Source organism: Pelodiscus sinensis, unplaced genomic scaffold (assembly GCF_049634645.1).
Source record: "Pelodiscus sinensis isolate JC-2024 unplaced genomic scaffold, ASM4963464v1 ctg76, whole genome shotgun sequence".
NCBI lineage: Eukaryota > Metazoa > Chordata > Testudines > Trionychidae > Pelodiscus > Pelodiscus sinensis.
Window position 1 is genome coordinate 346,077 of NW_027465891.1, and position 14,748 is coordinate 360,824.

The 14,748-nt window shown below is 75.5% G+C and overlaps 1 protein-coding gene across 1 annotated transcript in view; it reads right to left on the reverse strand.

Moving 5' to 3' along the window:
* Positions 1 to 202: 202 nt before the first annotated feature.
* Positions 203 to 14,748, reverse strand: part of DCTN1 (dynactin subunit 1) — a 129,909-nt gene continuing 115,363 nt past the window's right edge. Inside the window, 8 exon segments of the mRNA XM_075916079.1 lie at positions 203 to 880; positions 1,350 to 1,439; positions 5,971 to 6,044; positions 7,001 to 7,196; positions 7,866 to 7,999; positions 9,855 to 10,021; positions 11,173 to 11,315; positions 11,640 to 11,768. Coding sequence (XP_075772194.1) covers positions 743 to 880; positions 1,350 to 1,439; positions 5,971 to 6,044; positions 7,001 to 7,196; positions 7,866 to 7,999; positions 9,855 to 10,021; positions 11,173 to 11,315; positions 11,640 to 11,768 — 1,071 coding nt within the window. The 3' untranslated portion in view covers positions 203 to 742.

Below are 14,748 nucleotides of genomic sequence, written 5' to 3' on the forward strand. Positions count from 1 at the left end.
CTTCTCGTGCGAACGGACACGGTGCCAACACTGAACCCTCCCAGCCCCCCGGCCACATCCCAGAGGGCCACCAGCAACGCCCTGCCGGCCAGCTCCCCGGCAAGCAGCGCACGCAGCCTCGCTCAGCTGCCGGGGCCCTGGGAGCTCCAGGCCTGGAGGCGCCGGCGGCGGGCAGAGAATAACCGCACCAGACCACGCCGGCTCCAACAGCTGGGGTTTATTTGTGCTGGGGACTGGTTACAGGAGGGGTGGGCAGCAGCAAGCGCACGCAGCAGCCCCGCAGCTCCCTTGGCTCACCCGCCAGCCATGGGCAGCGAGCGCCTGGCCTGGCGCAGACGCCCAGGGTTTGACCCAGCAGCTGGCGGGGCAGGGGGTGACCTCAGCCCACTGGGGGGGTTGCAGCATTAAGAGCCCGGCGCAGCTCACAGGCTCCCTTCCCCATGGGCCGGAGCAAGGCCCAGCCTGAGCTGGCCAGAGCCCAACCCTCCGCACCAGGTGGGGCAGAACGGGGCAGGTTCCAATGGTGCTCCCTGCACAGTCCCCGGGGGCTCAGGGCCATTAGGAGGGAGCTGTGGGCGTGGGCACTGGGAGTTTTCACTGCAGAGTGCAACGTGCAGTCTGCCTGGGCCGGCCCTGACACCTCACCCCGGGGCCCCAGGAGGGAGCCGCTGGCCGAGGTCCCGGCGTGGTGAGGGAGGCGGGGAGGAGCCGCAGCAGCGGGCCGGCGAGGGGGCTGGGTGGGTTAGGAGATGAGGCGGCCGTGCAGCTGGCACAGCTGCTCCGGCGTCAGGACCAGCTTGTGCACTTGGCCGTGGCCAGGCTGGCAGGGGACGGTCACTTTGCCCACATAAACGGTGTCGGCCTTCTTCTCCTCGGCGGCCTGGAAGAGCAGAGGGGTCAGGGTGGTGGGACGCGGCTGGGATGGGCCCGCGCTGCCGGCGCCGGGGGCCAAGCTAACTCCCGGGGCAGCTCCAGAGCCAGTCGCCCGAGGGGAGCCTCCTGCACCCAGGGCCTGGTCGCCTTTGCCCCCCGGCCAGGGCCACGGGCAGCCGGGTCCGCGCCACACCAGGGCGAGTGCGCCGCAGTCCCAGGGCCAGCCACCAGCTCCCCTGGCCGGGGGCCTGGGCCCCAGGCTGCCAACAGAGCCCTCCAGGCAGGGCCAGGGAGCGCCGGTGCACGCTCTCCCGGGGTGTGGTGAGGACTGCCCCCGGCCACATGCCCCCTAGGGTCTCGCTCAGGGCCCCCGCCTCCGGGAGCCCGTCTGGGGCAGGGACCCGCTCGCCCAGCACTGCCCCAGGGCCCTGGCCTCCAACAGCCGCGGTGCAGGCCCTGGCCCAGCGGCGTCTCACCTTTAGGAAGGCCGTGGAGGGGAAGGTGGCGAAGTCGGTGAGGACACTGGCCCCAGAGTGCTGCAGAACCGTCTCCTTCATCACGTCATCCTGCAAGGGGAGCGGGGCGGAATCAGCCCCCTAGGTCAGCCCACGGTGGGCGCCGCGCTCCTGGCCTGGGACACCCGCTGGCAGGAGCAGCCTCCCCCTCCCCCGGGCTTGCCCAGAGCACAGGACAAGGGCCAGCGCCCCAGGCAGAGCTCCCCACACCCGGGGCAGAGGCGGGGGGCGCCCAGAGCACAGGACAAGGGCCAGCGCCCCAGGCGGAGCTCCCCACACCCGGGGCAGAGACGGGGCGCGCCCAGAGCACAGGACAAGGGCCAGCGCCCCAGGCAGAGCTCCCCACACCCGGGGCAGAGACGGGGCGCGCTCAGAGCACAGGACAAGGGGCCAGCGCCCCAGGCAGAGCTCCCCACACCCGGGGCAGAGGCGGGGCGCGCTCAGAGCACAGGACAAGGGCCAGCGCCCCAGGCGGAGCTCCCCACACCCGGGGCAGAGGCGGGGCGCGCCCAGAGCACAGGACAAGGGGCCAGCGCCCCAGGCAGAGCTCCCCACACCCGGGGCAGAGACGGGGCGCGCTCAGAGCACAGGACAAGGGGCCAGCGCCCCAGGCAGAGCTCCCCACACCCGGGGCAGAGACGGGGCGCGCCCAGAGCACAGGACAAGGGGCCAGCGCCCCAGGCAGAGCTCCCCACACCCGGGGCAGAGACGGGGCGCGCCCAGAGCACAGGACAAGGGCCAGCGCCCCAGGCGGAGCTCCCCACACCCGGGGCAGAGACGGGGCGCGCTCAGAGCACAGGACAAGGGCCAGCGCCCCAGGCGGAGCTCCCCACACCCGGGGCAGAGACGGGGCGCGCTCAGAGCACAGGACAAGGGCCAGCGCCCCAGGCAGAGCTCCCCACACCCGGGGCAGAGACGGGGCGCGCTCAGAGCACAGGACAAGGGGCCAGCGCCCCAGGCAGAGCTCCCCACACCCGGGGCAGAGACGGGGCGCGCTCAGAGCACAGGACAAGGGGCCAGCGCCCCAGGCGGAGCTCCCCACACCCGGGGCAGAGACGGGGCGCGCCCAGAGCAAAGGACAAGGGCCAGCGCCCCAGGCGGAGCTCCCCACACCCGGGGCAGAGGCGGGGCGCGCTCAGAGCACAGGACAAGGGCCAGCGCCCCAGGCGGAGCTCCCCACACCCGGGGCAGAGACGGGGCGCGCTCAGAGCACAGGACAAGGGCCAGCGCCCCAGGGGGAGCTCCCCACACCCGGGGCAGAGGCAGGGCGCGCCCAGAGCACAGGACAAGGGCCAGCGCCCCAGGTGGAGCTCCCCACACCCGGGGCAGAGACGGGGCGCGCTCAGAGCACAGGACAAGGGCCAGCGCCCCAGGTGGAGCTCCCCACACCCAGGGCAGAGACGGGGCGCGCTCAGAGCACAGGACAAGGGCCAGCGCCCCAGGCAGAGCTCCCCACACCCGGGGCAGAGGCGGGGCGCGCTCAGAGCACAGGACAAGGGCCAGCGCCCCAGGCAGAGCTCCCCACACCCGGGACAGAGACGGGGCGCGCCCAGAGCACTGGACAAGGGGCCAGCGCCCCAGGCGGAGCTCCCCACACCCAGGGCAGAGACGGGGCGCGCTCAGAGCACAGGACAAGGGCCAGCGCCCCAGGCGGAGCTCCCCACACCCGGGGCAGAGGCAGGGCGCGCTCAGAGCACAGGACAAGGGCCAGCGCCCCAGGCAGAGCTCCCCACACCCGGGGCAGAGGCGGGGCGCGCTCAGAGCACAGGACAAGGGCCAGCGCCCCAGGCAGAGCTCCCCACACCCGGGACAGAGACGGGGCGCGCCCAGAGCACTGGACAAGGGGCCAGCGCCCCAGGCGGAGCTCCCCACACCCGGGGCAGAGGCAGGGCGCGCTCAGAGCACAGGACAAGGGGCCAGCGCCCCAGGCAGAGCTCCCCACACCCGGGGCAGAGACGGGGCGCGCCCAGAGCACAGGACAAGGGGCCAGCGCCCCAGGCGGAGCTCCCCACACCCGGGGCAGAGGCAGGGCGCGCTCAGAGCACAGGACAAGGGGCCAGCGCCCCAGGCGGAGCTCCCCACACCCGGGGCAGAGGCAGGGCGCGCTCAGAGCACAGGACAAGGGCCAGCGCCCCAGGCGGAGCTCCCCACACCCGGGGCAGAGGCGGGGCGCGCTCAGAGCACAGGACAAGGGGCCAGCGCCCCAGGCGGAGCTCCCCACACCCGGGGCAGAGACGGGGCGCGCTCAGAGCACAGGACAAGGGGCCAGCGCCCCAGGCAGAGCTCCCCACACCCGGGGCAGAGACGGGGCGCGCTCAGAGCAAAGGACAAGGGGCCAGCGCCCCAGGCGGAGCTCCCCACACCCGGGGCAGAGACGGGGCGCGCTCAGAGCACAGGACAAGGGGCCAGCGCCCCAGGCGGAGCTCCCCACACCCGGGGCAGAGGCAGGGCGCGCTCAGAGCACAGGACAAGGGGCCAGCGCCCCAGGCAGAGCTCCCCACACCCGGGGCAGAGGCAGGGCGCGCTCAGAGCACAGGACAAGGGGCCAGCGCCCCAGGCAGAGCTCCCCACACCCGGGGCAGAGACGGGGCGCGCCCAGAGCACTGGACAAGGACCAGCGCCCCAGGCAGAGCTCCCCACACCCGGGGCAGAGACGGGGCGCGCCCAGAGCAAAGGACAAGGGGCCAGCGCCCCAGGCAGAGCTCCCCACACCCGGGGCAGAGACGGGGCGCGCTCAGAGCAAAGGACAAGGGCCAGCGCCCCAGGCGGAGCTCCCCACACCCGGGGCAGAGACGGGGCGCGCCCAGAGCAAAGGACAAGGGCCAGCGCCCCAGGCGGAGCTCCCCACACCCGGGGCAGAGACGGGGCGCGCCCAGAGCACAGGACAAGGGGCCAGCGCCCCAGGCGGAGCTCCCCACACCCGGGGCAGAGGCAGGGCGCGCTCAGAGCACAGGACAAGGGGCCAGCGCCCCAGGCGGAGCTCCCCACATTCGGGGCAGAGGCAGGCGCCAGCCCGGGCTGTGGGCGTTTGCCGAGCGCCTGGCGCGCAGGCCGGGCTGTGGGCGTTTGCCGAGGGCTTGGCGCGCAGGCCGGGCTGTGGGCGTTTGCCGAGCGCCTGGCGCGCAGGCCGGGCTGTGGGCGTTTGCCGAGCTCCTGGGGCGCAGGCCGGGCTGTGGGCGTTTGCCGAGCGCCTGGGGCGCAGGCCGGGCTGTGGGCGTTTGCCGAGGGCTTGGCGCGCAGGCCGGGCTGTGGGCGTTTGCCGAGCGCCTGGGGCGCAGGCCGGGCTGTGGGCGTTTGCCGAGCGCCTGGGGCGCAGGCCGGGCTGTGGGCGTTTGCCGAGCGCCTGGGGCGCAGGCCGGGCTGTGGGCGTTTGCCGAGCTCCTGGGGCGCAGGCCGGGCTGTGGGCGTTTGCCGAGCGCCTGGCACGCAGGCCGGGCTGTGGGCGTTTGCCGAGGGCCTGGCGCGCAGGCCGGGCTGTGGGCGTTTGCCGAGGGCCTGGGGCGCAGGCCGGGCTGTGGGCGTTTGCCGAGCGCCTGGGGCGCAGGCCGGGCTGTGGGCGTTTGCCGAGCGCCTGGGGCGCAGGCCGGGCTGTGGGCGTTTGCCGAGGGCCTGGGGCGCAGGCCGGGCTGTGGGCGTTTGCCGAGCGCCTGGCGTGCAGGCCGGGCTGTGGGCGTTTGCCGAGCGCCTGGGGCGCAGGCCGGGCTGTGGGCGTTTGCCGAGGGCCTGGCGCCAGGCCGGGTTGTGGGCGTTTGCCGAGCGCCTGGGGCGCAGGCCGGGCTGTGGGCGTTTGCCGAGGGCCTGGCGCCAGGCCGGGCTGTGGGCGTTTGCCGAGCGCCTGGGGCGCAGGCCGGGCTGTGGGCGTTTGCCGAGGGCCTGGCGCCAGGCCGGGCTGTGGGCGTTTGCCGAGCGCCTGGCGTGCAGGCCGGGCTGTGGGCGTTTGCCGAGCGCCTGGGGCGCAGGCCGGGCTGTGGGCGTTTGCCGAGCGCCTGGGGCGCAGGCCGGGCTGTGGGCGTTTGCCGAGGGCCTGGCGCCAGGCCGGGCTGTGGGCGTTTGCCGAGCGCCTGGCGTGCAGGCCGGGCTGTGGGCGTTTGCCGAGCGCCTGGGGCGCAGGCCGGGCTGTGGGCGTTTGCCGAGCGCCTGGGGCGCAGGCCGGGCTGTGGGCGTTTGCCGAGCGCCTGGGGCGCAGGCCGGGCTGTGGGCGTTTGCCGAGCGCCTGGGGCGCAGGCCGGGCTGTGGGCGTTTGCCGAGCGCCTGGGGCGCAGGCCGGGCTGTGGGCGTTTGCCGAGCGCCTGGGGCGCAGGCCGGGCTGTGGGCGTTTGCCGAGCGCCTGGGGCGCAGGCCGGGCTGTGGGCGTTTGCCGAGCGCCTGGGGCGCAGGCCGGGCTGTGGGCGTTTGCCGAGCGCCTGGGGCGCAGGCCGGGCTGTGGGCGTTTGCCGAGCGCCTGGGGCGCAGGCCGGGCTGTGGGCGTTTGCCGAGCGCCTGGGGCGCAGGCCGGGCTGTGGGCGTTTGCCGAGCGCCTGGGGCGCAGGCCGGGCTGTGGGCGTTTGCCGAGCGCCTGGCGTGCAGGCCGGGCTGTGTTTACCTTGAGCTTGTCGACGGCGCTGCCGAGGGCCTTCAGGCGGGCCGTCTGCTCCAGCAGCTGGGCGCCCGGGCTCCCTGTGGCAGACACAAAGCACACGGGCCGTTTGCAGCGACCCCCAGCCCCACGTCACCGAGCAGCGCAGCCTGGACCCCCAGCCCCCTCGGAGGGGCGCGGCAGCAGCTGAGCAGACCCCTGGACAGGAGAGCTCGTGGCCCCGGCGTGGCCTGGCTGGCTGTGGGGCACAAGCTGCCGGGGAGCACAGGGGAGGCCCCGGGAGCCCAGCAACCTGCGGGCACCTCGCCGATGCTCGGAGCCATCGTGGGGGGGGCAGGGTGCGGCCTGCGCCCCGGGGCCCTGCGCTGGGCCGCACAGCTACCACCCGGCAGGACTCCGGCTCGGCCCCCCCGCCCCGGGGCCCTGCGCTGGGCCGCACAGCTACCACCCGGCAGGACTCCGGCTCGGCCCCCCCGCCCCGGGGCCCTGCGCTGGGCCGCACAGCTACCACCCGGCAGGACTCCGGCTCGGCCCCCCCGCCCCGGGGCCCTGCGCTGGGCCACACAGCTACCACCCGGCAGGACTCCGGCTCGGCCCCCCCCGCCCCGGGGCCCTGCGCTGGGCCGCACAGCTACCACCCGGCAGGACTCCGGCTCGGCCCCCCCCGCCCCGGGGCCCTGCGCTGGGCCACACAGCTACCACCTGGCAGGACTCCGGCTCGGCCCCCCCCGCCCCGGGGCCCTGCGCTGGGCCGCACAGCTACCACCCGGCAGGACTCCGGCTCGGCCCCCCCCGCCCCGGGGCCCTGCGCTGGGCCACACAGCTACCACCCGGCAGGACTCCGGCTCGGCGCCCCCCTGCCCACAGACGCCGCAGGGAGGCGGGGGCACGCTGTGCGCCAGGACTGGCAGAGGGGCTTTGGACGCGCCGCCCCCAAGGACAGGCCACCAGCCCCGGGCCGTTCCCACCGGGCCAGGGGGTGCTGGGCCGTTCCCGCGCTGGCAGCCTCCCCAGGGAGCCGCGTGCTGGGACGTACCCGACCTCCCGCGCGTGACGTCCACCACCCTGGCGCTGGCGCTCATCTGGTAGAGGGTCTGCAGCAGCTGGCTCGTCTTCCGGTACAGGCTGCCCGAGGCCACCCCCTGCCCCTCCCCCTGCCGGTCGCGGGGCAGGGTCAGCTGGGGCACGTGCAGCGGGGGCAGGGCTGCCAGCTCCGTTCTCATCTGGGCTCCCTGCGGTACAAGCAACTGGAGTAGCCCCGGCCCCGCCCCGCCCCGCAGAGCCCAGGGGCCCGGTCCCTTCTCCGGCCAGCTGCTGGGCCAGCCGCAGAACCCGGCATGGGGGCACCCGGCCCCGCACACCGGAGCCCTCACTGTCTGCCCTGTGCAGGTGCGGAAGGGCACCCCCAACAGGACCACAGGCTGCGGGCAGTCAGCTGGGCAGCCCTGGACTCTCCCCTGGGGCGCCCCCAGCACCCGGTGCACTGGGAACCCAGCAGGGGCCAGCAAGGGAGAGCAGGAGCCGGGCCCCGAAGCAGGGATCAGCTGCCTGGGGTAGCATCCTGCCGAGCCGCCTGAGGGCACAGCACCCTGCCCTAGGCCTGGCGGAGGGGCGGGGGAGGGAGGGCCTGGGCTCTGGATCCAGGTGCCCTGCGTGGAGCAGGGGGCCTGACGTGCCTTTGAGTGTCACTCAGCCAGGTGCTTCATTATGGCCCTGCAGCAGGGAGGCCCACAGGTTAACACACGTTCCCTTTGCGCTCCACCACTAGCAACAGGAGCCCAGCCAGCCAGGGCCCTCCAGTCTCGCCAGCTCCAGGCTGACGCACCCAACTCCGACGTGCCTGCCTCTGCCCAGCGGCAGCCCTGGCTCGGCGCACGACCGCCAGGGGAGCCACCTCTCACCTTGAGCCGGTCGTTCTCCGCCTTGAGGCGCTCAATGGACAGCCGCATGGCATCGATCTGTCGCAGGAGCAGAGGGGAGTCCTTCACCTGGACGGGGCCGGAGCCGCCCCCCAGTGCCTGGCCAGCGCTGCCACCTGCACACGGGCGGGGAGCCATGGTGAGAGCTGGCCAGCAGGGCCCAGGCAGCGCGGTGGGCTCCAGCTCCGCCCGCAGGCCGAGGCCGCTGTGCTAAGGAGCAGCCCGGAGCTGGAGCCGGAGTGTCGGGGGCAGTGCCCGGCGCCAAACCCACGCCCGGAGCTGGAGCCGGAGAGCCGGGGGCAGTGCCCGGTGCCAAACCCACGCCCGGAGCTGGAGCCGGAATGCCGGGGGCAGCGCCCGGCACTAAACCCACGCCCTGAGCTGGAGCCGGAGTGCCGGGGGCAGTGCCCGGCACCAAACCCACGCCCGGAGCTGGAGCCGGAATGCCGGGGGCAGCGCCCGGCGCCAAACCCACGCCCGGAGCTGGAGCCGGAGAGCCGGGGGCAGTGCCCGGCGCCAAACCCACGCCCAGAGCTGGAGCCGGAGTGTCGGGGGCAGTGCCCGGCGCCAAACCCACGCCCGGAGCTGGAGCCGGAGTGTCGGGGGCAGTGCCCGGCGCCAAACCCACGCCCAGAGCTGGAGCCGGAGTGCCGGGGGCAGTGCCCGGCGCCAAACCCACGCCCTGAGCTGGAGCCGGAGTGCCGGGGGCAGTGCCCGGCGCCAAACCCACGCCCGGAGCTGGAGCCGGAGAGCCGGGGGCAGCGCCCGGCACTAAACCCACGCCCTGAGCTGGAGCCGGAGAGCCGGGGGCAGTGCCCGGCACCAAACCCACGCCCTGAGCTGGAGCCAGAGTGCCGGGGGCAGTGCCCGGCGCCAAACCCACGCCCGGAGCTGGAGCCGGAGAGCCGGGGGCAGCGCCCGGCGCCAAACCCACGCCCGGAGCTAGCACGCCAGGCGGCTCAGCGCCCTGCCACAGCCCGGGTGCCACGCAGTTCCCAGAGCCTCAGCAGCCCCTGCCCGCCCGCCCGCCGCACCTACCTCTCTGCGGCTCCTCTGCAGCGCCGCCAGCAGGGAGAGAACAGAGTTAGAAGCCCGGGAACCTTTGGCCCTGCAGCCTGCTCCCCGTGCAGTGGCCCCACGGCTGCCCCACTCCAGAGCCCTCCCCAGACCGCCCGGCGGGTGCAGAGCCTCTCACTGAGCCCTTCCCAGAGCAGCTGCATCTCGGGCCGGCCCCGGGAGAGGGCAGGGGCAGCCGTACGCCCGCGGGAAAGGAAAGAACCGGGCCACAGATTCTGCCACTGTCTTGCCCTGGGGCCCTGGAAAAGTCCCTTTGCTGCCCTGTCTGTCCTCTGGCTCCCCCTGCTCAGGCAGGGCCTGGCCTCCCCGGCTGCCGCATGGCGGGCACTGGCCAGCTGGCACACGGGAGCCAAGTGCCACCAGCCCCATTGCCGGATCACGGGGTCTGTGGCTACTGCAGCCGCCCCGGGCAGAGGCTGCGGCTGCCAAGCACACCAAAGGAGGGCCATTCGCCCTGGGGAAAGGGGCGGGCCAGGCCGCGGGGTCAGTACGCAGCTCGGGGGTCCGCACCCACGTCCGGGCCAGAGGAACGAGGCGCCGAGCAGAGCCAGCTGCTGGCCAGCCCCAGGTCTGGGCTGGTGTGAAACGTGGGCGGCTGAGACTCTCATGGCTCAGGCGCCGCGTCAGAGCCCGCGGGGAGCAGACCGGCCCCACACCCAGCCCGGCCGCGGGAGCGGGGGAGGCGCAGAGGGAAAGCCAGCAGCCCACCGGCTCTCCGGTCACTGGGCCGAGGCCGGACACCACGGACGGGCTCTGGAATCCCCAGCCAGCTGCCCCTTGGGGAACCCGGAGCTCGAGGGACAGAGCCCGGAGCACAGGGAGCTCCTCCCCCTTCACTCCCGTGCTCCCCTTCTCTTCCCCAGGCCTGTGACATTGCTCCAGCGGGTCACTCACCTCCCGCAATGCCCGAGACGATGGAGGCGATGCCGGAGGCAGGGGCTCCCCGCAGCCCCTCGATGGTGCGCTTGGACTGGCTGTTCAGGCGCTGCTTGAGCTCCATCTTCTCCGACTCCAGCTGGTCAATGTCAGCCTGAAGCGCGTCCATGGTCTCCTCAAACTCCCTGCGGGCGCGGAGCGAGCACCGGCATGAGCCCCTCCTGGCGAGCGCCAACGCCGCGGGCCCCGGAGCCACCTCCGCCAGCGGGCGCGCTCCCAGCCGGCCCTCCCTGCCCGCCCCGCCGGCCCTCCCCGCCTGCCCCGCCCCGCCGCCTCCCGGCTCCCAGCCGGCCCTCCCTGCCCCGCCGCCTCCCGGCTCCCAGCCGGCCCTCCCTGCCCCGCCGCCTCCCAGCTGGCCCTCCCTGCCCCGCCGCCTCCCGGCTCCCAGCCAGCCCTCCCTGCCCCGCCGCCTCCCGGCTCCCAGCCAGCCCTCCCTGCCCCGCCGCCTCCCGGCTCCCAGCCAGCCCTCCCCCTGCCCCGCCGCCTCCCAGCCGGCCCTCCCTGCCCCGCCGCCTCCCGGCTCCCAGCCAGCCCTCCCTGCCCCGCCGCCTCCCTGCCCCGCCGCCTCCCGGCTCCCAGCCAGCCCTCCCCCTGCCCCGCCGCCTCCCAGCCGGCCCTCCCTGCCCCGCCGCCTCCCGGCTCCCAGCCAGCCCTCCCTGCCCCGCCGCCTCCCGGCTCCCAGCCAGCCCTCCCTGCCCCGCCGCCTCCCAGCCGGCCCTCCCTGCCCCGCCGCCTCCCGGCTCCCAGCCAGCCCTCCCTGCCCCGCCGCCTCCCAGCCGGCCCTCCCTGCCCCGCCCCGCCGCCTCCCAGCCGGCCCTCCCCGCCCTCCCTGCCCCGCCGCCTCCCGGCTCCCAGCCGGCCCTCCCGCCCACCCCTCCCCGCCGCCTCCCGGCTCCCCCGGCCCCCCACTGCCCGGCCCTGCATCCTCCCGGCTCCCCCAGCCTCCCACTGCCCAGCCCCACAGCCTCCCAGCTCCCCCTGTCCCCGCCGGCCCCCGCCCAGCTCTCCTGGCCTCATCGGCCCCCACTGCCCAGCTCTGCTGCCGTGCAGCTCCCCCGGCCCTGTCGGCCCCCCCAGCGCCTAGAACATCCCCCCGCACATGGCTGGCCCGGCGCTGAGACCCGGCCTGGCCCAGGGGCAGCTGAAGCAAAGCCAGAGTGTGAAACGAGCGACCTGCCCGCCGGGAAACAGCCACAAGCAGCCTGGCCCCGGCGTGGCCCCCCCAGGCCTCCCCCACCCGCGCTGCCCCCAGGCCCCCACGGCCAGCCCCGCTCACTTCTCCTTCTTCTTGAGCAGAGCCTGGGTCTCGTCCAGCTTGGTCTGGATCTTCTCCACCCGCTCGTCCGCGTCCTTGGAGGCGCTGTCCAGCTTCTTCTCCAAGAGACTCAGGCGCACGTTGGCTTCGCTCAGCTCCTCGCCCTGGGCGGCAGAGAATGGGGGATGGGCCGGTGTCCTGCACGCCATCCCGCCCCCACGGGTGTGGGTGGGGCAGAGCACCGGGGGCGCGGGTGGGAGGTGCAGGAGCGGGCGGCAGAGGGGGGCGGGGCGGCAGAGGGGGCATGGGTGGGGGTGGCAGTGGGGGCGTGAGGCTTGGGAGGGGGCGGCAGAGGGGGCGTGAGGCGCGGGAGGGGGCGGTAGAGAGGGGCGGGGCGGCAGGGGGGGCGGGGCGGCAGGGGGGGCGGGGCGGCAGCGGGGGCACGGGCGGGGGGGGGGGGCGCAGGGAACACGCAGGGAAGAGCTCACCTTGATTTTCAGCGATTTCTTCAGCTCTTTAATAACCGTCTCTCTGTCCTCCAGCTTGAGGCCCAGGCCCTCGGCGTCGGTGATCTCGGCCCGCAGCGCGGCGGCCCGCAGCGTGACGGGCGGAGGGGGCTGGCGGGGGAGCAGAGGGGGCTGCTGGGATCCTGCCTGCTGAGGGCTCCCCACGGCCCTGACAGCCCAGGGCAGGCGCCAAAGGACAGAGGTCCTGCCGGCCCCGAGGGAACCCGGCCCAGGGTCAGCCGACTCCGCCAGGGGAACCCAGCCCCGAGGGAACCCGGCCCAGGGTCAGCCGACTCCGCCAGGGGAACCCGGCCCAGGGTCAGCCGACTCCGCCAGGGGAACCCGGCCCCGAGGGAACCCGGCCCAGGGTCAGCCGACTCCGCCAGGGGAACCCGGCCCAGGGTCAGCCGACTCCGCCAGGGGAACCCGTCCCCGAGGGAACCCGGCCCCGAGGGAACCCGGCCCCAGGGTCAGCCGACTCCTCCAGGAGAACCCGGCCCCGAGGGAACCCGGCCCAGGGTCAGCCGACTCCTCCAGGGGAACCCGGCCCCGAGGGAACCCGGCCCAGGGTCAGCCGACTCCGCCAGGGGAACCCGGCCCCGAGGGAACCCGGCCCCGAGGGAACCCGGCCCAGGGTCAGCCGACTCCGCCAGGGGAACCCGGCCCAGGGTCAGCCGACTCCTCCAGGGGAACCCAGCCCCGAGGGAACCCGGCCCAGGGTCAGCCGACTCCGCCAGGGGAACCCGGCCCCGGGGGAACCCGGCCCAGGGTCAGCCGACTCCGCCAGGGGAACCCGGCCCCGGGGGAACCCGGCCCAGGGTCAGCCGACTCCGCCAGGGGAACCCAGCCCCGAGGGAACCCGGCCCAGGGTCAGCTGACTCCGCCAGGGGAACCCAGCCCCGAGGGAACCCGGCCCAGGGTCAGCCGACTCCTCCAGGGGAACCCAGCCCCGAGGGAACCCGGCCCAGGGTCAGCCGACTCCGCCAGGGGAACCCGGCCCAGGGTCAGCCGACTCCGCCAGGGGAACCCGGCCCCGAGGGAACCCGGCCCAGGGTCAGCCGACTCCGCCAGGGGAACCCGGCCCAGGGTCAGCCGACTCCGCCAGGGGAACCCGTCCCCGAGGGAACCCGGCCCCGAGGGAACCCGGCCCCAGGGTCAGCTGACTCCTCCAGGAGAACCCGGCCCCGAGGGAACCCGGCCCAGGGTCAGCCGACTCCTCCAGGGGAACCCGGCCCCGAGGGAACCCGGCCCAGGGTCAGCCGACTCCGCCAGGGGAACCCGGCCCCGAGGGAACCCGGCCCCGAGGGAACCCGGCCCAGGGTCAGCCGACTCCGCCAGGGGAACCCGGCCCAGGGTCAGCCGACTCCTCCAGGGGAACCCAGCCCCGAGGGAACCCGGCCCAGGGTCAGCCGACTCCGCCAGGGGAACCCGGCCCCGGGGGAACCCGGCCCAGGGTCAGCCGACTCCGCCAGGGGAACCCGGCCCCGGGGGAACCCGGCCCAGGGTCAGCCGACTCCGCCAGGGGAACCCAGCCCCGAGGGAACCCGGCCCAGGGTCAGCTGACTCCGCCAGGGGAACCCAGCCCCGAGGGAACCCGGCCCAGGGTCAGCCGACTCCTCCAGGGGAACCCAGCCCCGAGGGAACCCGGCCCAGGGTCAGCCGACTCCGCCAGGGGAACCCGGCCCAGGGTCAGCCGACTCCGCCAGGGGAACCCGGCCCCGAGGGAACCCGGCCCAGGGTCAGCCGACTCCGCCAGGGGAACCCGGCCCAGGGTCAGCCGACTCCGCCAGGGGAACCCGTCCCCGAGGGAACCCGGCCCCGAGGGAACCCGGCCCCAGGGTCAGCTGACTCCTCCAGGAGAACCCGGCCCCGAGGGAACCCGGCCCAGGGTCAGCCGACTCCTCCAGGGGAACCCGGCCCCGAGGGAACCCGGCCCAGGGTCAGCCGACTCCGCCAGGGGAACCCGGCCCCGAGGGAACCCGGCCCCGAGGGAACCCGGCCCAGGGTCAGCCGACTCCGCCAGGGGAACCCGGCCCAGGGTCAGCCGACTCCTCCAGGGGAACCCAGCCCCGAGGGAACCCGGCCCAGGGTCAGCCGACTCCGCCAGGGGAACCCGGCCCCGGGGGAACCCGGCCCAGGGTCAGCCGACTCCGCCAGGGGAACCCGGCCCCGGGGGAACCCGGCCCAGGGTCAGCCGACTCCGCCAGGGGAACCCAGCCCCGAGGGAACCCGGCCCAGGGTCAGCTGACTCCGCCAGGGGAACCCAGCCCCGAGGGAACCCGGCCCAGGGTCAGCCGACTCCTCCAGGGGAACCCAGCCCCGAGGGAACCCGGCCCAGGGTCAGCCGACTCCGCCAGGGGAACCCGGCCCAGGGTCAGCCGACTCCGCCAGGGGAACCCGGCCCCGAGGGAACCCGGCCCAGGGTCAGCCGACTCCGCCAGGGGAACCCGGCCCAGGGTCAGCCGACTCCGCCAGGGGAACCCGTCCCCGAGGGAACCCGGCCCCGAGGGAACCCGGCCCCAGGGTCAGCCGACTCCTCCAGGAGAACCCAGCCCCGAGGGAACCCGGCCCAGGGTCAGCCGACTCCTCCAGGGGAACCCGGCCCCGAGGGAACCCGGCCCAGGGTCAGCCGACTCCGCCAGGGGAACCCGGCCCCGAGGGAACCCGGCCCCGAGGGAACCCGGCCCAGGGTCAGCCGACTCCTCCAGGGGAACCCGGCCCCGAGGGAACCCGGCCCAGGGTCAGCCGACTCCGCCAGGGGAACCCGGCCCCGAGGGAACCCGGCCCAGGGTCAGCCGACTCCGCCAGGGGAACCCGGCCCAGGGTCAGCCGACTCCTCCAGGGGAACCCGGCCCCGAGGGAACCCGGCCCAGGGTCAGCCGACTCCGCCAGGGGAACCCGGCCCCGAGGGAACCCGGCCCAGGGTCAGCCGACTCCGCCAGGGGAACCCGGCCCAGGGTCAGCCGACTCCGCCAGGGGAACCCGGCCCAGGGTCAGCCGACTGCGCCAGGGGAACCCGGCCCCGAGGGAACCCGGCCCCGAGGGAACCCGGCCCAGGGTCAGCCGACTCCGCCAGGGGAACCCGGCCCCG